We start from the raw sequence: 27,668 nt of genomic DNA on the forward strand, positions 1-27,668 counted from the left end.
TTTAATAATTCATATTATAGATTAGTCATCATAAAGTTAATCCCAGCTTGGTATTCTTCCTTTCCCAGCAGGCTTCTCAGTCACTTCTCCTCACAGTTAATTCAAGGGCCCAAGGAATATAGACTTTTAGCATGAGCTTCAAGAAAATAATGTTCAGAAAGTAGGTTATAACATTGCAAAAAAAAAAAAAGTCTTAGTATACATTTCTAAATAAAAAGCAAATTATTTGGAGATGTTTGCACCACAGTTCTCTCTTGGCATTGGAAAGGAAGTATTAATATTAAATAGTTCTAATTAGAATTTGAATAATAGGCAGATACTTACTTCTTCAAATATCCTTTGAGATTCAGAAACAAGATGATAATTCAAAACATATTTATCATACAACCAAATGTTTTTGAATAAAATAAAACCTAACTTAAAAGTTTTGATTAATTTAACAAAAACTTTTCTTTTAATTATTAACTCTTTATTATTTGACATTTATATGCATAAAGTATATATTTAGCTGAATATTTTATACAAGCTCTAGGAAAATATTCCAAATGCAAAATTATGATTATAAAGTATAACAAGATACATCAAGGAAGAATGTGATTGAGTCCCAGATTTGTAATCACTTATCTAATATGTCACAATCCTTTTATTCCAAAAAATGTTCACATGAGAACTCTAAAATGGACAATTATTTGTCAAAAGAATAAATGATTTTCATTATGTAGAACATGGAAAGGGATACGATGCAAAATAAAGATTCTTCAGCATTTTTTTATGGAGTTGCAAGTAAGACAACAGAACCTAAGGCTATAAGGACCTGTCCAAGTAAAATATTTATATTAAATATGCCTTTATCGCTTGCCTGGTAGAGTTGCTCTGTCAGCCACTTTTGGTTGAAGGATGGTGCACTATAGACACCAGGAAAATTTTTTCGACCACAGCCATATCCATAACTGGTAATTCCCATTACAAAATATCGTTTATGTTCTGGTAGGTAGCACATTAATGGTCCACCACTATCACCCTATTAAAGAAGTCCCAAAATAGTATTAGTTACTTCCAGTAGTCCTTAAACAACAATAAATCTGGAATAAATTAATCACATTAATCATATATTTATATAAATATACATTTTTAACTTACTTCCAACTTATAAAGATGCATAGATTTTCAGTTTTATATTCCAACTGAAACAGGTATTAAGTCTGGCCTGGTATTTTTGAGGAACCATATAGCTGGTGGATAAATTTTCCACCTGCATAGTTTTGAACCAAAATACTATAAATTGAATTGTTTGGATTTTTTAGTGTAGTTACTCAGGAGGAGTATAATTTAGGAGGTGTGCAAAATACTATAAATATTGTCTATTAGAATACTTCTATTAATGCTGTGTAAGAATGGTAGAATTAAGATATATACTGGATTCATTTAGGTGTTTGTGTGGTTTGCTAACTAGAGGACAGAAGTAAACGGGCATCTTGCCAGACACGGCATCTTTCTAAGTGTTGACATTGACTGGTGCAGGATCGTAGGAATAACTAGCTAAGCATGCAATGCAGGAGACCGGGGTTCGATCCCTGAGTCAGGAAGATCCCCTGGAGAAGGGCATGGCAACCCACTCCAGTACTCTTGCCTGGAGAATTCCATGGACAGAGGAGCCCGGTGGGTTACAGTTCATGGGGTCACAGAGTCGACATGACTGAGCAGCTAACATTTAATGGTATTACAAATGACAAATCTCTGTCATAGTTTATACTAGACTGTTAATACACTGAAACACCATTACTGAAGAGTATTAATCATTCAAAACAATAAGGACACTGAGATAACTGTTTTAATGCTTAAAGTTTAAGGACTGTGTTTCTAAGGCGTTTTCAAATTCTCTATATAAGGAAAGCATTAAAAAACTATTTTTTGATGATGAGAATGTTTCACTTATGAATGCAATTAAATTAGATTGAATTCTTCTACTCAGGAAGATTTTTAAGGAAAAGGATACAGGAAAGATAAACCCTGAATAGCAGAAATCAGAATGAGTAGGAAAAGATCAGAGCATGGGACATTGGTTGGGAGTGACGTGCTGGTAGATTTAGAAGCAGTGAAGAAAAAAGAGGAATAAAGAAAGATTTTAAAAGCACAAGGGACAAAACAAAAAACAGATAAATTGGACTTTGTAAAAAAAAAAATCAAAGATGGGAATTCCCTGGTGGTCCAATGGTTGAGAATCCACCTGCTGATACAGGGGACATGGGTTTGATCCCTGGTTCTGGAAAATATTACAGGGTGCAAGGCAACTAAGCCCATGTGCCACAACTGCTGAGCCCCTGCTCTAGAGCCTGCGTGCTGCAACTACTGAAGCCTGCACCCTCTAGAGCCAGTGCTCAGCGACAACAGAAGCCACTGCAATAGGAAGCCTGTGCACTGCAGCTACAGAGTATGCCCCCTCACTGCAACTGGAGAAAGCCCGTGTGCAGAAAGAAGACACAGTGCAGCCAAAAAAAAAAAAAAGTGAGAAAAATAAAAAAACACCATGGGACTTCCCTGGTGGTCTAGTGGCTTAGACTCTGTACTCCCAGTCCAGGGGGCCTGAGTTCAATCCCTGGTCAGGGAGCTAGATCCCACTTCCCAGATCTGAGAGTTCAGTTGCCACAACTAAAGATCCTGCAGTGAAGATTGAAGATCCCGAGTGCCACAATGAAGACCTAGCGCAGCCAACTAAATATTAAAAAAAAAAAAAAAAAATCAAAGATGGTCCTTCCCTTGATGGCCCAGTGGTAAAGAATCTGCTTGCCAATGCAGGAGACACGGGTTGATCCCTGGTCAGGGAAGATCCCACATGCTGTGGAGCAACTAAGCCCATGTACCACAACTACTGAGCCTGTGCTCTAGAGCCCGGGAGCCGCAACTGCTGAGCCCGTGTGCCACAACTACTGAAGCCTGCATGCCTAGAGCTCTTGCTGTGCAACAAGAGAAGCCACCACAATGGGAAGCCTGCACACTGCAACAAAGAGTAGCTCCTACTCACCACAACTAGAGTAAAGCCTGCGTAGCAATGAAGACCCAGCACGGCCAAAAATAAATAAAATTGGTTTTAAAAATCGTTCAATGAAACAGAAACAAACTCACAGACATAGCAAATAAACTTATGGTTACCAGAGGGGGAAGGGATAGAGAGAGGAATAAATTATTTAGAAGTATGGGATTAACAGATACAAACTACTATACATAAGATAGATAAGCAACAAGGATTTACTATATAGAACAGGGGACTATATTCAGTATCTTGTAATAACCTATAATGGAAAATAATCTGCAAAAGTATACATATAACTAAATCAATTTGCTGTACACCTGAAACTAATACAATATTGAAAATCAATTGTATTTCTATTCAAAAAAAGAGAGACAATAACAAGTGCTGACAAGGATGTGGAGAAATTAGAAACCCAGATAATTACGATGGTTTGATCACTCACCTAGAGCCAGGCATCCTGAAATGTGAAGTCAAGTGGGCCTTAGGAAGCATCACTACGAACAAAGCTAGTGGAGGTGATGGAATTCCAGTTGAGCTATTTCAAATCCTAAAAGACGATGCTGTGAAAGTGCTGTACTCAATATGCCAGCAAATTTGGAAGACTCAGCAGTGGCCACAGGACTGGAAAAGGTCAGTTTTCTTTCCAGTCCCAAAGAAAGGCAATGGCAAAGAATGCTCAAACTACTGCACAATTGCACTCATCTCACATGCTAGTAAAGTAATGCTCAAAATTCTCCAAGCCAGGCCTCAGCAATACATGAACTGTGAACTTCCAGATGTTCAAGCTGGTTTTAGAAAAGCCAGAGGAACCAGAGATCAAATTGCCAACGTCCGATGGATCATCAAAAAAGCAAGAGAGTTCCAGAAAAACATCTATTTCTGCTTTATTGACTATGCTAAAGCCTTCGACTGTGTGGATCACAACAAACTGTGGAAAATTCTGAAAGAGGTGGGAATACCAGACCACCTGACCTGCTTGTTGAGAAATCTGTATGCAGGTCAGGAAGCAACAGTTGGAACTGGACATGGAACAACAGACTGATTCCAAATAGGGAAAGGAGTATGTCAAGGCTGTAAATTGTCACCCTTCTTATTTAACTTATATGCAGAGTACATCATGAGAAATGCTGGGCTGGATGAAACACAAGCAGGAATCAAGATTGACAGGAGAAATATCAATAACCTCAGATATGCAGATGACACCACCCATATGGAAGAAAGTGAAGAAGCACTAAAGAGCCTCTGGATGAAAGTGAAAGAGGAGAGTGAAGAAGTTGGCTTAAAGCTCAACATTCAGAAAACTAAGATCATGGCATCTGGTCCCATCATTTCATGGCAAATAGATGGGGAAACAGTGGAAACGGTGGCTGACTTTATTTTTTGGGGCTCCAAAATCACTACAGATGATGATTGCAGCCATGAAATTAAACGACGCTTACTCCTTGGAAGGAAAGTTATGACCAACCTAGACAGCATATTAAAAAGCAGAGACATTACTTTGCCAACAAAGGTCCGTCTGGTCAAGGCTATGGTTTTTCCAGTGGTCATGTATGGATGTGAGAGTTGGACTGTAAAGAAAGCTGAGTGCCAAAGAATTGATGCTTTTGAATTGTGGTGTTGGAGAAGACTCTTGAGAGTCCCTTGGACTGCAAGGAGCTCCAACCAGTCCATCCTAAAGGAAATCAGTCCTGAATATTCATTGGAAGGACTGATATTGAAGCTGAAACTCCAATTCTTTGGCCACCTGATGCGAAGAGCTGACTCACTGGAAAAGACCCTGATGCTGGGAAAGATTGAAGGCGGGAGGAGAAGCAGACGACAGAGGATGAGATGGTTGGATGGCATCACCAACTCAATGGACATGAATTTGAGTAAACTCCAGGAGTTGATGATGGACAGGGAGGCCTGGCGTGCTGCAGTCCATGGGGTTGCAAAGAGTTGGACATGACTGACCGACTGAACTGAACTGATACATTGCTGAGATGGCCAAAAGGCACATGAAAAGATGCTCGACATCACTAATTATCAGTATTAGAGAAATGCAAATCAAAACTACAATGAGGTATCACCTCACACCAGTCACAATGGCCATCGTCAGAAAATCTACACACAGTAAATACTGGAGAAGGTGTGGAGAAAAGGGAATCGTCCTACACTGTTAGTTGAAATGTAAATTGGTATAGCTACTGTGGAGAACAGTATAGAGGTTCCTTTAAAAACTAAAACTAGAACTACCATATGACCCAGCAATCCCACTCCTGGGCATATGCCCAGAGAAAACTATATTTCAAAAAGATTACATGTACTGCAGCGTTCATTGCATCACTATTTATAATAGCCAGGACACAGAAACAATCTAAATGTTCATCAACAGAGGAATGGATAAAGAATATGTGATACATATATACAATGGAATATTACTCAGCCATAAAAAATTAATGCCATTTGCAGCAACATGGATGAACCTAGATTGTCATATTGAGTGAAGTAAGTCAGACACAGAGAGACAAGTGTATGATATTGCTTATATGTGAAATCTAAAAAAATGAGTACAAATGAACTTGGTTACAAAACAGAATTAGAGTCCCAGATGTAGAAAACAAATTTATGGTTAACAGGGGATAAGGGGGGAGGGGTAAATTGGGAGATTGGGATTGACATATACACACGACTAAATTTAAAGCAGATAACTAATAAGCACCTGCTGTATAGCACAGGGAACTCTATTCAATGTTCTGTAATGACCTATATGAGGAAAGAACCTAGAAAAAGTGAATATACATATATATATGTGACTGATTCACTTTGCTCTATACCTGAAACTAACACAACATTGTAAATCAACTACATTCCAATAAAAAACAGAAGAACTCTCATATTGTTGCATAAGAATGTAAAATGGTGTAGGCACTTTGGAATACAGTGTGACAGTTCTTTAAAATGGTAAGCATTGACTCAGCAGTTCCATTCCTAGGTGGAATTTCCAAAAGACATAAAAACATACACATAAAAACATGTACACAGATATTTATAGCCATGTTATTCATAATAGCCAAAAAAGCAGAAATAGCTCAAATGTCCATCTACAAATGGATGGATGAATAAAATGTGGCATATCCAAACCATGGTATATTATTTGTCAATAAAATAAATAAGGTATTAATACATGCTATAATGGAGACGAACCTTGAAAACATTATTCTAAGTAAAAGAACCCAGTCACAAAAGACCACAAATTGAATGATCCTGTTAATAGGAGATTTCCAGAATAAGCAAATCTCTACAGACTAATGGTTGCCTTAATGGGAAGAGCTTTTTTTTGAGGGGGGTGACAAAAGTGTTCTAAAAATTAGATTATGGTAATGGTTGCACTACTCTAAATATAAAACCCCCCACTGAATTTTATACTTTAAATGGGTGAATTGTAAATTGTATCTCAATAAAGGTGGTAATGAAAAAAAAAGATTCAAGGCAAATATTTCTTCAGGTTGATCATGATTGTAGAAACCAAGGAATCAGGCAAGCATGATGATTTGGATTGTTGGAATAGTTAAAAAGGAGAAAAACAATTTAGACTTGAGAATTAAGACTTCACCAGAAAGTGATCAAAGACTTGTTCAAGTTCCTTTCTGTCTTTAGAAAATACTGCTAAGGAAAATTATTTGGTCTTACCCTGCAAGAATCAAAAATTCCATCTTCATCACCTGCACAAAATGAAGTGTTAGGAACTATACCCCCATAGCTCTTCTCAGAATTACAGAAACTTCGAGAAATATAATGCACTTCTGCTTCATGTAACTGTTTGGTAGCATTACCTATTAACAACAACAAAAAAATACCAGTTAAATTATTTTGGAGAGCAGACATTTTGACAGCAGTATAAAATGTTCATGTTCAACAGGTTTTCTTTCCATAGTGACTGACTGAACAATTATGTAAAATTGTATCCAGATATGTATGCATGTATGTATGCCTGGAGATAAGGTGAAAGAGAGTCTACTAAGTTGTAATGATAGTTATCTCTAGATAGTAGGAATTTCAGGTTACTTTTCTTTTATCTTTGCTCTCTTGTGTTTCTTGGAGGTCTCACAAAAGGATCTATAGTGTTACAAAGTAAAACTGTAAAAATTGTCAAGGGCTAAAAAGGTAAATGCTGAGGTCAGTCAAGTTGTGAATAATTTTAATTAAATTTTCTAATGATGCTGTCTTGCAAAATGTTGAACGTGAAAATAAATCAGATTTCTAATTCATGTACTCCCCTAACGTCTCTGCTTATTCTTGAACATAAAATGATTCTTTGCTACAGAAAAGATAGGAAGATACAAGATAACACTTCAGACTATTCTAAGATTTATCCACAGAAAAGCTACTGTAACAGCAGCATCTGATACCATCAGGCTGTCTCAGAATTGCAGCTGTCACATGTGGAAGCTGAACATTTTATGTGCACCACATTCTTCCTTAGCTTTTCAAGTAATAGACATTTTCCCCTTTGCTGCCAGTGGGGAAATGACCAAACTGTTCCATTCACAGAATTCCATTCTCTTGGAATTAGTCTAGAGGTGACTATATTTGGTATAAGCCTAGTCAATTGGAATACTTATGCAGCATTTTTTAACTGGAGCTGCCAGAGAAGAATCTGTTTCACTCTAGTCACATGATTAGCTATTAATATAAGTTCAATCAGCCTGCAGCCATAGTTCCACACTTATGAGGACAGGCAGCATGAGAAAGTAAAGTCAACATGCATAGACAATAAGAATAGGAAATAGAAATAAAGTATATCTAATGACATCCAAATTCCTGGATCAAGGCTTCCTAGAGGAAAGACGCATTTCTAGCCTTTGTTTTCAAACAATTAAAGTAATACTGGCTGTATATAAAAGAATATATGTAACATAGAAGTTAACCAGATATAATAATGAACATCTGTAAACCTACCACCTGATTTATGAACAATACTAATCCAGTGTGGTATTGGTGTGTGGTTATTCAAAATAACTAGAGATTTTCGAAGTGAATAGGAGAAAGAGAGTCCAGAAATAGATGCCTGTGTTTTCTGTTCTGTTCCACTGGTCACTTAGAATATTCTTGCACAAATACAATACTGATCAATTACAAACACCCTCTTTCAACAACGCAAGAGAAGACTCTACACATGGATACCACCAGATGGTCAATACCGAAATCAGATGGATTATATTCTTTGCAGCCAAAGATGGAGAAACTCTATAAGAGTCAGCAAAAACAAGACCGGGAGCTGGCTGCGGCTCAGATCATGAACACCTTATTGCCAAATTCAGACTAATATTGAAGAAAGTAGGGAAAACCACTAGACTATTCAGGTATGACCTAAATCAGATCCCTTATGATTATACGCTAGAAGTGACAAACAGATTCAAGGGATTAGATCTGATAGACAGAGTGCCTGAAGAACTATGGATGGAGGTTCTTGACATTGTACAGGAGGCAGTGATCAAGACCATCCCCAAGAAAAAGACATGCAAGAAGGCAAAATGGTTGTCTTGAGGAGGCCTTACAAATAGCTGAGAAAAGAAGAGAAGCAAAAAACAAAGGAGAAAAGGAAAGATATACCCATTTGAATGCAGAGTTCCAAAGAATAGCAAGGAGAGATAAGAACGCCTTCCTCAGTGATCAATGCAAAGAAATAGAGGAAAACAACAAAATAGGAAAGACTAGAGATCTCTTCAAGAAAATTAGAGATACCAAGGGAACATTTCATGCAAAGATGGGCACAATAAAGGACAGAAATGGTATGGGCCTAACAGAAGCAGAAGATATTAAGAAGAGGTGGCAAGAATATACAGAAGAACTATACAAAAAAGATCTTCATGACCCAGATAACCATGATGTTGTGATCACTCACCTAGAGCCAGGCATCTTGGAATGTGAAGTCAAGTGGGCCTTAGAAAGCATCACTACGAACAAAGCTAGTGGAGGTGATGGAATTCCAGTTGAACTATTTCAAACCCTAAAAGATGATGCTGTGAAAGTGTTGCACTCGATATGCCAGCAAATCTGGAAAACTCAGCAGTGGCCACAGGACTGGAAAGGGTCAGTTTTCATTCCAATCCCAAAGAAAGGCAATGCCAAAGAATGTTCAAACTACCGCATAATTGCACTCATCTCACACACTAGCAAAGTAATGCTCAAAATTCTCAACCCAGGCTTCAACAGTACGTGAACCATGAACTTCCAGATGTTCAAGCTGGATTTAGAAAAGGCAGTGGAACCAAAGATCAAATTGCCAACATCTGCTGGATCATTGAAAAAGCAAGAGAGTCCAGAAAAACATCTATTTCTGCTTTGTTGACTACACTAAAGCCTTTGACTGTGTGGATCACAACAAACTGTGGAAAATTCTGAAAGAGATGGGAATACTAGACCACCTGACCTACCTCTTGAGAAATCTGTGTGCAGGTCAGGAAGCAACAGTTGGAACTGGACATGGAACAACAGACTGGTTCCAAACCGGGAAAGGCTGTATATTGTCATTCTGCTTATTAACTTATATGCAGAGTACATCATGAGAAACGCTGGGCTGGAGGAAGCACAAGCTGGAATCAAGATTGCCGGGAGAAATATCAATAACCTCAGATATGCATATGGCACCACCCTTATGGCAGAAAGTGAAGAGGAACTAAAGAGCCTCTTGATGAAAGTGAAAGAGGAGAGTGAAAAAGTTGGCTTAAAGCTCAACATTCAGAAAACTAAGATCATGGCATCTGGTCCCAACATTTCATGGCAAAAGATAGGGAAACAATGGAAACAGTGAGAGACTTTATTTTGGGGGGCTCCAAAATCACTGCAGATGCTGACTACAGCCATGAAATTAAAAGATGCTTGCTCCTTGGAAAGAAAGTTATGACCAACCTAGACAGCATATTAAAAAGCAGAGACATTAATTACTTTGCCAACAAAGGTCCATCTAGTTAAAGCTATGGTTTTTCTAGAAGTCATGTATGGATGTGAGAGTTGGACTATAAAGAAAGCTGAGTGCCGAAGAAGTGGTGCTTTTGAACTGTGGTGTTGGAGAAGACTCTTGAGAGTCCCTTGGACTGCAAGGAGCTCCAACCAGTCCATCCTAAAGGAAATCAGTCCTGAATATTCATTGGAAGGACTGATGCTGAAGCTGAAACGCCAATACTTTGGCCACCTGATGCAAAGAGCTGACTCACTGGAACAGACCCTGATGCTGGGAAAGACTGAAGGTGGGAGGAGAAGGGGATGACAGAGGATGAGATGGTTGGATGGTATCACCAACTCAATGGACATGAATTTGAGTAAACTCCAGGAGTTGGTGATGGATAGGGAAGCCTGGCATGCTGCACCCTATGGGGTCTGTCTGGACTCCAGAGTTGGACACGACTGAGTGACTGAATGAACTGATATACATTATTATCTAGTTATAAGGATTTAAGATTATTATTATTTCTTCTTTGATTTATGAGTTATTTAGTAGTATATTTTAAATTTTTCAAATGTGTGACTTAAATTTTTTTGGTCATTTTTAAAGAAGCTTTATTTATGTTTAATTTACCTAACAAATCTCACACTGTAAGAAAGCAGTTCAATGATTTTTGGTAAATTCATACCAGGCCCACATCCAGTTTTAGGATACTTCCACTCCAAAGAGTCCTCTCCATGCCCAATTGCAGTCATTCTCACCTCCAGCCTCACACCCAGGAAATGACTGATAGAATTTCTGTCTCTCTATGTTTGCCTTTTCTAGGAATTTTGTATAAATAAATCAGTTGATCATAAACATAAGTTGGGTTGTTTGGGGGGTTTTTTGGACTATATATTGTGTTCCATTGATCTCTGCTATGTTTAACCAACCAGCACTGCAGAAATACAAAGGATTATAAGAGACTACTACAAGCAAATATACACCAATAAAATGGATACCTTAGAAGACATGGGCAAATTCTTAGAAAGGTACAGTCTCTCAAGACTGAACCAAAAAGAAACCAAATTTGAATAAACCTTACTGAAAGTAAATCAGTAATTTAAAACCCCCCAGCAAACAAACAAATACCCAGGACCAGACGGCTTCACAGTGGAATTCTACCAAACATTTAAAGAATAGTTAAAATCTTTTTGAAACTATTCCAAAAACTTGCATGGGAACACTTCCAAACTCATTCTATGAGACCCCATCACCTGATACCAAGACCAGACAAAGATATCACAAAAAGGAGAAAATTACAGGGCAGTATTACTGATGAACATAAATGCAAAAATCCTTAACAAATACTAGCAAACAAAATCTAAAAATGCATTAGGAGGATCATATATCATGACCAAGTGGGATTCATCCGAGGGATGCAAGGATTTTCCAAGGTCCATAAATTGATCAGTGTGATACACTGTATTAACAAATTGAAAAATAAAAACAATATGACCATCTCAATAGATACAGAAGAATTTTTATAAAATTCAACATCAGTTTACAATAAGAGCTCTCCAGAAAGCGGGCATAGAGGGAACATACCTCAATATAATAAAGGCCATAACTAACATCATACTCAATGGTGAAAAGCTAAAAGCATTCCTTCTAAGATGAGGAGCAAGACAAGGATGCCCACTCTTGCCACTTTTATTGAACATAGTTTTGGAAGTCCTAGTCACAGCAGTTGAAGAGGAAAAAAGAAATAAAAAGAATCCAGATTGGAAAGGAAGAAGTAAAACTGTCATTATCTGCAAATGACATGATACTATACATAGAAAATTCTAAACATGCTACCAAAAAATAAATCAATACCATACTGTCTTAATGGCTGTAGTTTTTTTGTATACTTTTAAATTAGTTAGAGTAACTTAGTTTCGTTGTTCTTCAAAAAAAATTTTTGACTATTCTAGGTTCTTTGCCTTTCCATATACATTTTAGGATCAACTTGTCAAATTGTATGAAAAACCTTGCTGGGATTTTGATAGGGATTGCATTGAATATATGGGTCAATCTGAGGACAATAGCCATATTAACAATATTGAGTCTTTGAATCCATGAATGTGGTATGTCTTTCCATTTATTTGGTCTTTTTAAAATCTTAAATGGAATTCGTTGAGCTTCTTTATTATAAATTAAAGTTCTGTGGGGTTTTTCTTCATGAAATTCAGGTAGTTTGGGGCCATTATTTTCTTCAGCTATTTTTTTGGTCCCCATTTTTTGTCTTTCCTTTCCAGAAATCCCACTATACATATGCTGGTATACTTGATGTTGTGCCACAGGCCTCTCTGAGTGTGTTTATTTTTCTTCAAGAATTTTTTCTCTGTTTTCCCCAGATTAGATTATTTCTGTTTCTGTAGTTTAAGTTCACAGATGCTTTCTTGTGCCATACCAAATCTCTAGAATTTTCATTCGGTTCTTTTTTAAATTATTTTTCCACAGGCATTCCCTATTTGTTAAATCATTGTCATCACACTTTTAATTCTTTGAACAATAATTTGTTTAATTTGTCAAACATATTTAAAGAGCTTCTTTGAAGTCTTTGCTGTATTCAACATCTAAACCTGTTCAGAGTCAGTTTCTATTGACTACTTTTCTCCCCTGAGTATAGGTAACATTTCTGTGGGTTTTTTTTTTTTTTCTTAGTTTTTTGGATGTCTTACAGTATTTCTGTTGAAAATTGTGCATTTTCAGATTAATGTACTATAACAACTCTGGGCTTTGATTCTCTTCTCAACAATGTTGTGTTTTCTTAAAAACAACTTGTCTGGACTTAAACTGTAGAATCTGTGTCTCCCACATTGTGTGACTGTTGATGTCTCTGCTCAGTTTTTTAATTCTGAGTGTTACCTTTTAACCTGCCTTCACAGGGCTTACCCATGTGTCTGCATAGTTTACTTATCAGTTAATGATTTGGGCTTTCATCCTCTGCTGATGAATCTATGTATGGTTTGGGAAGTGTGTTCAGAGTTCAGTCAGATTTCAAGTCTGCCTTGGTTTTCACTTTATGCTAAGCTCGTTCAGATTTTTTTTTCCCCGCATGTGTATACATGTATGTTTCCCAGTAAACCAAGGATGTTTGGAGAGCTTATCTAGCCATTCTGTAGCTGTCTCATTTTGAGCTTCTTCTTGTCAAATTTCTGAACTTTTCCACTCCTGGCTGCATCTGGATCACAATCCCAGACCAGCAGAGCTGTGTGTTTCCCCCCTTCATCTCTTGCTGAGTCCAGTACTTTTTAAAATTTATTTTTTTTTATTTTTATTTAGTCTTTTGGATTAATTACTTTTGATAGTGCTGCTGACCTGGATTATCAACTACTACTCGAAATCAAGTCCATTCCTCTGGTAGCAAGATCCTTTTTCCTCATGATCCTCATGATCTTGGTAAAGCTATTACACTGACTGATCTGAAAGGGAGTTAGGAGCAGCCACAGCAAGAAAACCTCAAGTTCTTCTATTTACCCAAATTTCTAGATGCTTATAATAAACAAATACTCCTCAATTTATTGTTCATTTTTATTTCCAGGTCTCTGAAATGGTTGCTTTTGACAGTTTTTGAGTTTTTTCCAATTTATGCTTATGTTGGGGGATGAGGATTTGCCGACCTCCTTATTCCATCATATTCCCATCTCTCTTATTTCTAAATTAATTGTAATCAGAGTATATAGTCTGTACATTACCTGTCCTTCAAACTTGGAGGTTTTCTTTATGGCCTAGTAAGTGGTCAGTTTTTATAAAGGTTCTACCTGTACTTGAAAAGATGAAAGTGTCTGATTTTGGGGTGCAGAATTTTCTGATTTGGCTATTAAATCAATCTTGCTAATTCAATTATAATTTTTTTTTTTACAACCAACACTTTTACTTTTATTTGCATTTATTTTTTGTGGCATTTATTCCCTGGCCATAAGTTTTTGTTTCTTCAGTTTCTTCTGGGATATCTTTTTCTTCTGTGCAACCTCCTTTTCTGGTTTAGGAACAATCTGTTCTTTTTCAGTAAGGATCATCTCAATATGACAGGGAGAGCTCATGTAGGGGTTGATCCAACTGTGAGCTCTGTAAGTCCTGCGCCACGTCTTGGGGGCTTTGTTCACCTGGATGTTCTCAGTGATCAGAGAATCTACATCTAAGCCCTTAAGATCAGCATTACTCTCTGCATTTTTGAGCATGTGCAGTAAAAATTCAGCACTCTTTTTGGGCCACCGACCCTGCATCCATCCCCACTGTTTGGCCTGTGCACACCTACCAGCTCCACCATTGTAACGACAGAATGGCACACATTGCTTCTTTAAAGTGACATCCTTCAGATACTTGGTGGCTTTTTGGATATGCATACCCTTTATGGCCTGGGCAGTTTCACAGGTGTTCTTAAAGTGAACCCAAATATTTGAACCTCCTGATTTGCATGGTTTTGTGGGGTTTTCTGGGTCAAGTGAATAGCACACCATTTTTAGAGGTCACCTCAGGCCGCTTACTGGAAAGGCAAACATTATAAATCTTTACTAATTTTTCATCTGCTTAATATGCCAATAATAAAAGAGTTGTGTGAAAATTCACTACTATCATAGGGAAGTTATAATGTTTGTCATACAATTCTATTTTTCTTTAATATTGTCTGCAGAGACTGTTTTCTATGTTTTTTCATTCCTTCCATTAGTTCAGATAGTCAATTTTTTGTGCCCCTTTGTGCACTATAGAAAATACATGGCAATCAACCTGTTTGATACTAAACAGTACACTAGATAAAAAACAGATACTAAATTTGATTCCTTATAGCTAGAAGCTTATTATTTAAGATAAGCAAATCTGCCGCAGAACTTGCTTTATCACCTAGGAGTCTCAGAAACTATAGAAACACTTGGAGCCATCATTCTCTCTGAGAAAGTCTAAAAGTTTAAATGTCTTGGCATGTAGGCATATATAACAAAAGAAGTCTCTATTTCTGCTTTGGAAGATAACTTTCTCTCTCCCACAAGGAAGAAAAAAACATAGAATATTCAAAGACATTTTCTTTTCACTGGTTTATAAAGACCTACTGTTTAAACTCATGATATAAAGAGATATAAAGACATACATAAAAGAGTTCACCCTCTGCCAATTATCAGGAAAATCTATCAGCAAAATTCAGATTATAATTACCGTCTTCTTTTGTTCTTCCCCAGCCACTTATAAAACATGTTGTGTTCTTGTTTAGTCTTTGGAAAACACCAAAAGGTAGACAAATAGGCTGAATGTAATTATTATAACGCACTGCTTTTTTTAAGTGAAAAAGTGCAATATCATTATCATAAGATTCCACGTTGTAGTCTGGATGGATAATGATTGCATTAACTTTGATCTTCTTGCTGTATGGCTCACTCCCTTGTATATTATTAGTTCCAATCACAGCTCTCCACATTACAGGATTTCTGAAAGAAAGTAAATGTTTTTGTTATAAGCATGGTTATTTAAGTAAATATTCTTTTTCTCCCACTAGTTTTTGTTTTTCTCATGTTAGATTAATAACCAAAAAAAATTAATGCTACTTTCATCTGACAAAGTCATATCAAGGAAAAACCTAACTACTGTGATGTAAGAAAGGAGAAAAAGATCAGTGGGACAGAAAGTCTCAAACGGATTCAAATACCCGAGAATTTAATATATGGTAGCAGTTCTTACCAATGGACAAATGGATGAATTAGTCAATAAATGGTATTGGAAATAACAAATGAGTTTGAAAAGTGAAATAAAATTAAATCTCTGAAAAATATTAAACAGTAAAATAAACTCCAAATGGATTAAATATTTAAATACACAAACCTTTTAAATCAAGACTTACCTTTCAGATACACAAAGTGGTATATCTGAGATTTCTTTCAAAATAATTGGACAGGGAGTTGGCAAGAATAAAGATGAAATAAGATCAGGCATGAGCTGATGAACTGAAGCTGCATAATATGTATTGGGAATTCACTAAACTATTTACTTTTTAACATTTTTGAAATCCTTGAATAAAACATTTAGATATTAAATTAGGATGAAAAGTTTAAAAATTAAACCAGAAAGAAAATATAGATGAATATATAATTTTGATGTTGGGAAGGACTTTATATATTCCACTGGACTGTATCTCTGTGAGAAAGGTCTTTATAAAGCAAGACACTAAATGTAAAAGAAACAACTAATGGATCTTGATAGTCTTTAAAAGCAAAAGCAAGCAGAAATCAAAATAAACCAAAAAATCTTTTGTAGGTCAAAAATCAACAATTAAAGCCCCAAGTGGTTAATAGTTACTGTATTTGAATTTGGTTTGGAGGAACTGTTTACTTTATATCCTGTTGTTTACAAATGCTGAAGTTCCTTTCACCCTTCAAATTGGCAAATCATGTGTATGCATATTTGATGATTATGCTCAGTACAGACAAGAGTCAGAGGAACAAAGTTACTCTTATTCATTGGGGAAAATATAAATATATGGGTACTTTGGCAGCATGTACCAGTAACCTATAAAAGCTGTGTTGTATTTGACACTGCAATTCAGCTTTCTAGAATTTATTCCAAGGGTGTAGAAGATATTTAGTTATCTTAAAAGTGGACTAGGTAACCTCTAAAAACTTTGTAAAAATATTTTAAAGTCCTAGTTCTATTGTGTTTAAAAAGAAATTATAGCTTAAATGCTTTAAGCTACTTTTAAATAATGTTTCTTTCTTTCTTGAATTAAACTATCTTTTAATGATAAAGATAAAATTAATTTATCTTTCTTGAGTTAAAATTTTTTTCAGTTTTATTGAGAAATAATCGACATACATCATTGTATAAGATTAATGTGTACTGCATATTGGTTTGATTTACATATATTGTAAAATGATTACCACAGCAGGTTTAATTACATCCATTATCTCATTTATATGCAATAAAAAGGAAAGAAAAAAATTCTCCTTGTGATGAGAACTCTTAGGACATATTCTCTTAACAATTTTCCTGTGTATCATACAGCAGTCTTAACTATACTCATCATGTTGTATGTTACATTCCTAGTTCTTATTTATCTTATGATGGAAGTTTGTATCTTTGACTACCATTCCTCCAATATCCCTTCTCCCCACAGCCTGCCTCTGGCAACCAGCCACAAATCTCATCTCTTTTTCTCTGAATTTGGTGGGGATTTTTTGTTTTTCTTGGATTCGATTTATAACTGAGAACATGCAGTATGAATTTGTCTTTCTGTCAGACTTATCTCACTTAGCATGATGCCTCCAAGATCCATCCACAGTGTCACAAATGGTAGGATTTCCTCATTATTATATGGCTAAATTACACACAAACACACACACACACACACACACACACACACCACATTTCTTTACTTTTTTATCCATTCATCCGTCACTTGTCACTTAGAAGCTGTTGTAAATAATTCTGCTGTGAACATGGGGTGCAGATATCTTTTCAAGTTAATATTTCATTCCTTTTGGATATAGTCCCAGAGATAGAATTGCTGGATCATGTTGTAGTACTATTTTTAATTTTTTGAGAACCCTCCGTACTGTTTATCTTTTCAAAGAACCAACTCTTAGTTTGGTTAATGTTTTATATATTTTTTGGTTATCTATTTAACACTGTGCCAATCTTTATTATTTCCTTCCTTCTAATTTTAGGTTCAGTTTCTTCTTTTTCTAGTTCCTTCAGGTACAGAGGTAGATTGTTTATTTGGTATCATCTTGCTTCTTAATATATGCATTTATTGTCATGAACTTTTCTCTTAGAACTGCTTTTGCTGTATAAGTTGTGCTTCCATTTTTGTCTCAAAATACTTTTTAAATTTCTCTTTTAGTTTCTTCTTTGATCCATTGGTTTCCTAGGAGAGTACTGTTTAATTTCCATGTATTCATGCATTTTCCAATTTTCCTCTTTTTACTGATTTCTACTTTCATGCGATTGTGGTCAGAGAAGATCCTTGGTATGATTTCAGTCTCCTTGAATTTGCTGACTTGTTTTGTGGCCTAACATATAGTCTGTTGTAGAAAATGTTCCATGTGTACTTGAGAAGAATGTATAATCTGCTACTGTTGGCTAGAAGGTTCTGCCTATGTCTGTTAAGTCCTTCTTGATCTATAGCATTGTTTAAATCTGCTGTTTCCTTATTGATTCTCTCTCTAGATGATCTGTCAATTGTTGAAGTCCCCAACTATTACTGAGTTGCTATTTATTTCTCCTTTTAACTCTGTTAGTTCTTGCTTTATATATTTAAATGCTCCAATGTTGGATGCATAAATATTTACAGTTATTATATATTCTTGTTGGTTTGACCCCTTTATTATTGTTGTTGTTCAGTCGCTAAGTTGTGTCCAACTCTTTGATGGACTACAGCATGCCAGGCTTCCCTGTCCTTCACCATCTTCTGGAGTTTGCACAGATTCATGTGCATTGAGTGGGTGATTCTATCTAACCATTTCATCCTCTCCTACCCTCTTCTTTTCCCTTCAATCTTTCCCAGCATCAGGGTCTTTTCCATTGTATGCTGATCTTTTCTTGTCTCTTTTACCATTTTATGCTTAAAGTCTATTTTGTCTAATATAAATACCCTTGCTTTTTAGGAGGTTACCAATTTCTTGAAGTATCTTTTTCCATCCCTTTACTCTCAGTCTATGTGTGCCTTTAAAAAAATTTTTTTTTAATTTATCTATTTGGCTGCTGCGGATCTTCGTTGCTGCACATGGGATCTTCATAGTGTCATGTGGGAACTTTCACTGTGATGTGTGTGCTGTCTGGTTGGGGCATGCAGACTCAGTTGCTCCATGGCATATGAGATCTTAGTTCCCTGGAATTAAACTGCACCCCCTGCATTGCAAGACAAACTCTTAACCACTGAACCATCAGGGAAGTCCCCTATGTGTGCCTTTAAAGCTAAAGTGAGTTCCTTGTTGACAGCAAATTGTTGGATAAAGACCTCCTGAACAAACAAAAGCTGAAGGAGTTCATTACTACTAGGCTAGCCTTATAAGAGAATTCTAGGAAAACATCTTTTGCTTCATTGACTATGTTAAAGCCTTTGTGTGGATCACAACAAACTGTGGAAAATACTTAAAGGGATGGGAATACCAGACCACCTTACCTGCCTCCTGAGAAACCTGTATGCAGGAAAGAAGCAACAGTTAGAACTGGACATGGAACAATGGACTGGTTCAAAATTGGGAAAAGAGTACATCAAGGCTGTATATTGTCACCCTGCTTATTTAACATATGCAGAGTGCATCATGTGAAATGCTGGGCTGGATGAATCACAAGCTGGAATCAAGATTGCTGGGAGAAATATCAACAACCTCAGATATGTAGATGATAACCACCCTAATGGCAGAAAGTGAAGAGAAACTAAAGAGCCTCTTGATGGGGTGAAAGAGAAGAGTGAAAAAGCTGGCTTAAAACTCAACATTCAGAAAACTAAGATCATGGCATCTGGTTCCATCACTTCATGGCAAATAGATAGAGAAACAATGGAAACAGTGACAGACTTTATTTTCTTGGGCTCCAGAATCACTGTGGACGGTGACTGCAGCCACGAAATTAAAAGACATTAGTTCCATGGAAGAAAAGCTATGACAAACCTAGACAGTGTATTAAAAAGCAGAGACATTACTTTGCTGAAGGTCTGTATAGTCAAAGCTGTGGATTTTCCAGTATCATGTATAGATGCGAGAGTTGGGCCATAAAGAAGACTGAGTGCTGAAGAATTTATGCTTTTGAATCGTGGTGTTGGAGAAGACTCTTGAGAGTCCCTTGGACAGCAAGGAGATCAAGCCAGTCAATCCTAAACAAAATCAACCCTGAATATTCATTGGAAGGACTGATGCCGAAGCTGAAGTGCCAATCCTTTGGCCACCTGATATGAAGAGCTGACTTACTGGAAAAGACCCTATGCTGGGAAAGAAATGGAAACTCACTCCAGTATTCTTGCCTGGAGAATTTCATGGAAAGAGGAGCCTGGCAGGCTACAGTCCATGGGATTGCAAAGAGTCAGACATGACGAGTGACTAAAACACACTTACTGATACTAGGAAAGACTGAAGGCAGGAGGAGAAGGAGATAACAGAGGACAAAATGGTTGGATGGCATCACTGACTCAATGGACATGAATTTGAGCAAACTCTGGAAGATGGTGAAGGACTGGGAAGACTGGTGTGCTACAGTCCATGGGGTTGCAAAGAGTCAGACAGAACTGATCGACTGAACAACAACAGCCTTACAAGAAGTGCTAAAGGAAGTTATTTGAGTGAAAGTAAAAGGACACTAATTAACATCATAAAGACATTAAAAGGTAGTGCAAAAACTCATTGGTAATGGTAAACATACAGTCAAACTTACATTCTGTAATTTGGTAATAGTGGCACATAATTTACTTACAACTTTATTTTAAAAGTTAAATTAATGTAGTAAAAATAAGCATAACTATAATTATCCATCAGTTACACAAAAATACATAAATCATGACAGCAGTATCCTAAAATGTGAGGTGGAGGAGAAGCTAAAGTGTAACGTTTAGGAATTCTATTGAAGTTGCAACAGCTTAAAATATGGTGTTATAATTTTAAGATAGTTTGTGTAGGCTTCTTGATAATCTCAAGGGAAAAACCTGTAGCAATTACACAAAAGGACATGATAAAGAAGTCAAAGCAATATTAGCATATGTAAAACAGATAGTGGGAAGTTGCTGTATAACACAGGGACCCGAACCCTGTGCTCTGTGACAAGAGCGTGGGGACATATGTACACTTAGGGCTAATTCACGTTGTTGTATGGCAGAAAGCAGCACAACTTTGTAAAACAATTATTCTCCAATTAAAAATAAATTTAAAAGAAGTAAAGACATACTGATACCAAAAGACATCAAACCACACACACACACAAAACAGCAGGCTAATAAACAAGGAATAATGGATCTAGAAAACAACCAGAAAACAATTAACAAAATGGCAATAGTAAGTCCTTACCTATCAATAATTACTTTAAATGTAAACAGATTAAGTCCTCCATCAAATGACAAAGAATGGCTAAATCAGTTTATATTACTTACTGCGTGGATCACCACAAACTGGAAAATTCTTTTTTTTTTTTAAATAAATTTATTTATTTTAGTTGGGGGCTAATTACTTTACAATATTGTAGTAGTTTTTGCCATACATTGACATGAATCAGCCATGGGTTTACATGTGTTCCCCTTCCTGGAAAATTCTTAGAGACAGGAATACCAGACCACTTTACCTGCCTTCTGAGAAACCAGTATGTAGGTCAAGAAGCAACAGTTAGAACTGGACATGGAACCTGACTGGTTCAAAACTGGGAAAGGAGTACATCAAGGCTGTATATTGTCACCATGCTTATTTAACTTATATGCAGAGTACATCATGCAAAATGCTGGGCTGGATGAAGCACAAGCTAGAATCAAGATTGATGGGAGAAATATCAATAACTTCAGATATGCAGATGACACCACCCTTATGGCAGAAAGTGAAGAGGAACTAAAGAGCCTCTTGATGAGGGCAAAAGAGGAGAGTGAAAAGCTGGCTTAAAACTCAACATTCAGAAAACTAAGATCATGGCGTCTGGTCCCATCACTTCATGGCAGATGGATGGGGAAACAATGGAAACAGTTGACAGACTTTATATTCTTGGGCTCTAAAATCATTGCAGATAGTGACTGCAGCCATGAAATTAAAAGACGCTTGCTCCTTGGAAGAAAAGCTATGACCAACATAGACAGCATATTAAAAACAGAGACATTACTTTGCCAACAAAGGTGTGTATAGTCAAAAGATATGGTTTTTCCAGTAGTCATGTATGGATGTAAGAGTTGGACTATAAAGAAAGCTGAGCACCAAAGAATTGATGCTTTTGACCTGTAGTGTTGGAGAAGACTCTTGAGAGTCCCTTGGACTGCAAGAAGATCAAACCAGTCAATCCTAAAGGAAATCAGTCCTGAATATTCATGGAAGTACTGATGCTGAAGCTGAAGCTCTAATACTTTGGCCACCTGATGCTAACAACTGACTCATTGGAAAAGACCCTGATGCTGGGAAAGATTGAAGGCAGAAGGAGAAGGGGATGACAGGATGAGATGGTTGGATGGCATCACCAACTCAGTGAACATGAGTTTAAGCAAGCTCCAGGAGTTGGTGCTGGACAGGGAAGTCTGGAGTGCTGCAGTCCATGGGGTCACAAAGAGTTGGACATGACTGAGCGACTGAACTGAACTGACTTCAATTTATATTCAGACAATAAGATTAAGAAAGCAAGTTATATACACTGAAAACTACAAAACTTTGCTAAAAGAAATTAAAGAAGATGTAAATAAATGGAAAGGCATCCCTTGTTCATGTATTGGAAGACTTAATATTGTTAAAAATGACAGTACTATACAGAATGCTCCATAGAATCAATGCAATACCTATACCAATATCAATGTTTTTGCAGAAATTAAAAAAAAATCCTAAAATTCATAGGGAATATCAAAAGACCCCAAGTAGCCAAAATAAACTTGAAAAAGAAGAATGAAGTTGGAGGATCATACCTCCAGTTTTCAAAACTTAGTGAAAAGCTACAGTAATCAAAACAGTGTGGTACTAGCATAAGGGCAGACATATATGGCAATGAAAAGACTAGAGAGCCCAGAAATACACTCTTGCATATGTGGTCAGTTGATTTTCAACAAGAGTGCCAAGACTATTCAATGGAGAAAGGAAAGACTTTCCAGCAATGGTGCTGGGAAAATTGGATAACTATATACAAAAGAATGAAATTGGATCCTTACTTTTCAGCATATGTAAAAGTTAAGTCAACACAGATCAAAGACCTAAGTGTAAGAATAAAGCTATATAACTCTTAGAAGAAAACACAGAAGAAAAGCTTCATGATATTGGATTTGGCAGTGATTCTCAGATGTGACATCAAAAATATAAATAACAAAGAAAAAAATAAATTGGATTTGGTCAAAGTTAAAAACTTTTGCATCAAAGGTCACTATTAAGAGAGTGAAAAGACAACTCACAGAATTTAAGAAAATGTTTGCAAATCATATATATTTAATAAGGGGTTAATATTAAAAATATATAAAGCATTCCTACAGCTCAATATCCACAGAAAACCAAACAGCCCAGTTCAAAAATGGACAAAGGACTTGAATAAATGGTTCTCCAAAGAAGAATATAGGACTTTCTTGGTGGTTTGTGCTTCCAGGTTTGATTGCTAGTCCGAGAACTAAGATCCCACATGCTGCATCAGTTCAGTTCAGTCGCTCAGTCATGTCCGACTCTTTGCGACCCCATGGACTGCAGCATGCCAGTCCTCCCTGTCCATCACCAACTTCTGGAGTTTACTCAAACTCATGTCGATTGAGCTGGTGATGCCATCCAACTGTCTCATCCTCTGTCAGGAGTTTACTCAAACTCATGTCGATTGAGTTGGTGATGCCATCCAACTGTCTCATCCTCTGTCAGCCCCATCTCCTCCTGCCCTCAATCTTTCCCAGCATCAGGGCCTTTTCCAATGAGTCAGCTCTTCCCATCAGGTGGCCAAATTATTGGAGTTTCAGCTTCAACATCAGTCCTTCCAATGAACATTCAGGGCTGATTTCCTTTAGGATGGACTGGTTGGATCTCCTTGCAGTCCAAGGGACTCTCAAGAGTCTTCTCCAACACCACAGGTCAAAAGCATCAATTCTTCAGTGCTCAGGTTTCTTTACAGTCCAACTCGCACATCCATACATGACTACTGGAAAAACCATAGCCTTGACCAGACGGACCTTTGTTGGCAAAGTAATGTCTCTGCTTTTTAATATGCTGTCTAGGTTAGTCATAACTTTTCTTCCAAGGAGTAAGCATCTTTTTATTTCATGGCTGCGGTCACCATCTGCAGTGATGTTGGAGCCCCCGAAAATAAAGTCTGTCACTGTTTCCACTGTTTCTCCATCTATTTGCCATGAAATGATGGGACTGGATGCCATGATCTTTGTTTTCTGAATGTTGAGCTTTAAGCCAACTTTTTCACTCTCCTCTGTCACTTTCATCAAGAGGCTCTTTAGTTCTTCTTCACTTTCTGCCATAAGGGTGGTGTCATCTGCATATCTGAGGTTGTTGGTATTTCTCCCAGTAATCTTGATTCCAGCTTGTGTTTCATCCAGCCCAGCATTTCTCATGATGTACTCTGCATATAAGTTAAATAAGCAGGGTGACAATATACAGGCTTGACGTACTCCTTTTCCTATTTGGAACCAGTCTGTTGTTCCATGTCCAGTTCTGACTGTTGCTTCCTCACCTGCATACAGAACATGCTGCATGGTGCAGCCAAAAATAAAGTAAAACAAACCTTAAAAAAAGGAAGAAGAATTATGATGGCCAGAAAGCACATGGAAATATGCTCAACATGACTAATCATTAGAGAAATGTGAATGAAAACCACAATGAGATACCACTTCACACTCATTCAAATATTTACCACAGTAATAGTATAAGTAGTGTAAGTAATGAACTAGGGATGTGGAGACTGATATTCTGAATCTGCTTCTAATCAGTGGGTAGTATTGGGGGACAAAAAGAAACACATTTAAGAGATACTGCACAGAGAGAGTCAACTAACTCTCTGGGTAATGGAACTGTTGGTGAACCTATTATCTAAGAAAATAGAGAAGAGAAAGAATTAGAAGAAAGATTTTAAAATTTCATGTTTAGACTTCTTGAGAATGTGACTCCGATATATATGTATAGGAGGGAGCTGGAAACATGACTCAGCTGGAGAGACTTGGGAGTTACTAGCACATGATGACTCCTAAAACAGGAGTCTCATCTCATTTCTGAGATGAGACATCTCTCCAAAAGAGTTCATATGATAAGGCAAGAGGACAGAAGGTGGAACTCTTGAAAATACTGCCATTTAAAAGATGACAAGGACTTCCCTGGTGGTCCAGTGGTTAAACCCCACACTTCCAATGCAGAGGGTGTGAGCTGGATCCCTGGTCGGGGAATTAAGATCCTACAAGCCACGTGGTGCAGCAGAAAGAAAGAAGAGAACAGTAATCAACTTTGCCAAATGTTATAGAGATAAAATAGGATGGGGATTGAGTGGAGCTCATTGGATTTGGCATGGAGGTGGGTCTTTAATAGTGTATTCTAGCCACAGAAATCAGATTGCAACTGGGATTTTATGAGTCAATGCAGATGAAGCAAAAGGAGTCTTTTTTTTCAAGGAATCTAGTAGTGAAAGGAAGAACAGAAACAGGTAGGGTTCTTTTGTTTGTTAAATAATGATGAGTTGACCTAAACATGTTTGAAAGCTGTAGGGAAGAAACAAGAGGAAAATATTGAAAAATACTAAAGAGACAGTGAGATATAATGAAACAGCATAGATTTGAGAATAGGTTTAAATCAATAGGTTGCTACTTTATAGCAATGTGATCTTGGGCAAGTTACCAAATCTCTCTGATCTCTGGATTCCTCTAGTGTGAAATGGAGATAACAGCAATCTCAGAGGGCTACTGGGAGGGTATTTTATTTAAATACAGAATTATATGTAACATCCTTAAATAGTACCAAATCTCAGAGCAGGTCTTTGATAAATAGTTGTTTTAAGAAGGAATAAGGGACAACTGATGGTGCAAGATTTAGAAAATGAAGGGGAACAGGAATAGAAGTGGCAGAGTCTTCTGAAATAGGAGGAACTCCTAAAAAATAGACTGTATCTCAATAATGTTGACTTCCTCAGCATCTTGCCCAATTCCTAGTATATAACATATATTTAGTAAATTTTTGTTGAGTAAAAAGGTAAAAATATCAATAAGATTTAGCCTTGAGAACTGTTAGGTGGAAAATTAATACTATCTTCAAATGCTTGGAAGAGGAATGAGATTTAATACATATGGCTTCAAAAGGCAGAATGAAAATCAAGACACTTATTCAGCGTAAGGAAAGGCTTTCTAAGAATTAAAGCTGTACAAAATTTAAATGAGGTTCTTTCCAAGGTTCATCATCACAAAAGGTATTTTAAGTAGAAAGCCAAATGATATAGTTATGGTTATGTGCGTGGATTTTCATTCTGACACACCTGGATTTGATCCCTGATTTTGTTGCTTTCCAGTCAGGGTCTCCCTCTAGCAAAGAGTGGTTGTGGGGAGAAGTGGAAACTGTGTATGAAAAAATGCCTGGCTCAATGCATTAAAGCAATAATTATTTCAGACTAGAGAACACTTTATTTTAGTACTGTAAGAAGGATTCAAATATAGGACAGAGAATGGATCTAAATCCTTAAAATACTTCTTTGAACTCTAAGATTCTATGACAGTATAACACAGCTATATTATTTGATCAAGTTGGTACATCTAGTAGGTTCTGGAACCTTACTTAAAACCACTGCACCACAAAGTGTAGAGGAGGACTAGGATACAGGTTGCCCCTCTCCAAATGTGTTAGTCTCCCCACTGTGTCAAAGGAACAGACCAGTAAAGGTGCAATGTCAGGACTTAATAGGTGAGAAGAGCTTCAAAATATCCCCTAAAAGAATAAAGTAGGAATGGTCTGAATACATACCTAGCGTCCTTAGTGCAGTGGGCAGCCGTGAGGACCCATCTATTTTTCACTAAGCTTCCTGCACATACATGAGCAAGATATCTGCCAGACTGAATCTGTAGGCTAACTAGCCATGGCCATGCGCCAGTTTGAGCCTCTGTGCCCCCTACAATCCGAGACCCCTTGAACATACGCATAAGTGGTGCTATTCCACAATCTAAAAATAAAAACGACATATTATTTGAACTGAACATATTATTATGTGTATTAGTTTCTAATCTTAATACATGAATATAATCTTTAAATTCCTATTTTAAAAAACTGATAGAGCAAGCTGGATACCTAAGCTATGCCCATATTTTGACAAAAAAATCTTAGCGAGTTAAAACAAACATGTCTAATTGCTTACAATTGATGTCTGATTGCTTACAAATAGACATCAAATAAGCTCAATTCATGAATTTTAAAACTTTTACTTCTGAAAAGTGTAATATTGAGATAAGTTTCTCTGGTCAGGTAACACATTTTTCCCTATCTGAAATGGCAACTGAGAGCTCCTGGGACTGGTGAACCAAGAGCTACAATTTCTAATACCTGCCGTTTAACTTGTGGGGTTAATTTTTCTCAATTGTAGCATGAAAAAGTCACCTAACAGCCCTTTCAATGAACTATTAATCTGTAAAATGGGAATGACACCCCAGAATATTTTAAGGTGCATATACAGACGCACAAGTGTATGGCATTTCTACCGTAAGTACTACTATTACAGTCATCATTAAAATAGAACTGCTAGGGTCTGTACATTTTTAGGTAAAGGCAGTTGGTAAAAACAGAAAAGGAGGACCCCAAATTCAAACACTACTTAAGTGGGACAAAAGAAAGGGCGACTGTCTGAAAAAGAGAACAGATACTGCCCTTTGCGTCCAACTCTTCCTGTTCCGGGGCCTCGCGCGCCTTCTGTACTCTGGGCCTCCTACTCACGGCCTCAGGCCACCCCAGATCGCCAGCCTGTTCCCGCGAGGAGCTGCGCCTACTCCTTTCAGAGAAGAGCGAGTAGTGTTCTGAGCATATGAGAGCGCTGGCCAGAAACAACAGCGCTGCGCTCAGGAGACCCAGCGCCATGTCCGAACTCCCGGTGGGC

General features: G+C 37.1%; 2 protein-coding genes across 3 annotated transcripts in view; both read right to left on the reverse strand.

Annotated features, from left to right (window-relative positions):
- Positions 1-27,668, reverse strand: part of LOC145546226 (thiol S-methyltransferase TMT1A) — a 78,176-nt gene extending 50,508 nt beyond the window's left edge. Inside the window, exons 1-5 of the mRNA XM_081592519.1 lie at positions 27,439-27,668; positions 26,549-26,744; positions 15,138-15,406; positions 6,704-6,846; positions 860-1,021 (exon numbers count right to left, since the gene is read on the reverse strand). The gene's annotated coding sequence lies outside the window, so the exon portion shown is untranslated. The remainder of the gene's footprint in view (positions 1-859; positions 1,022-6,703; positions 6,847-15,137; positions 15,407-26,548; positions 26,745-27,438) is intronic.
- TMPRSS12 (transmembrane serine protease 12) lies at positions 448-27,668 on the reverse strand. 2 transcript variants are annotated; one of them, XM_081592471.1, is made up of 5 exons: positions 27,442-27,668; positions 26,549-26,744; positions 15,138-15,406; positions 6,704-6,846; positions 448-1,021 (listed from the first exon to the last, which is right to left on the reverse strand). In XM_081592471.1, the coding sequence occupies exons 1-5, from the start codon at positions 27,647-27,649 to the stop codon at positions 770-772; spliced, it is 1,068 nt and encodes a 355-aa protein (XP_081448597.1). In that variant the 5' UTR covers positions 27,650-27,668; the 3' UTR covers positions 448-769. The 2 variants fall into 2 exon arrangements, with proteins under 2 accessions (XP_081448597.1, XP_081448596.1); XM_081592470.1 differs by having other exon boundaries at positions 27,439-27,668.

Source organism: Giraffa tippelskirchi, chromosome 4 (genome assembly GCF_054371585.1).
Source record: "Giraffa tippelskirchi isolate mGirTip1 chromosome 4, T2T-mGirTip1v1.2.pri, whole genome shotgun sequence".
NCBI lineage: Eukaryota > Metazoa > Chordata > Mammalia > Artiodactyla > Giraffidae > Giraffa > Giraffa tippelskirchi.

Bases quoted from the DNA above. Each gene is read 5' to 3' on its own strand.
- TMPRSS12 (XM_081592470.1), bottom strand. From the start codon at position 27,649: ATGGCGCTGGGTCTCCTGAGCGCAGCGCTGTTGTTTCTGGCCAGCGCT. The intron at 15,407-26,548 runs GTATGTATTCAG...ACTTTCTTTCAG, and splicing joins CACTGCACTAAGGACGCTAG to AAATCCTGTAATGTGGAGAG. The intron at 1,022-6,703 runs GTAAGACCAAAT...CTTCTTTAATAG, and splicing joins GAATTTTTGATTCTTGCAGG to GGTGATAGTGGTGGACCATT.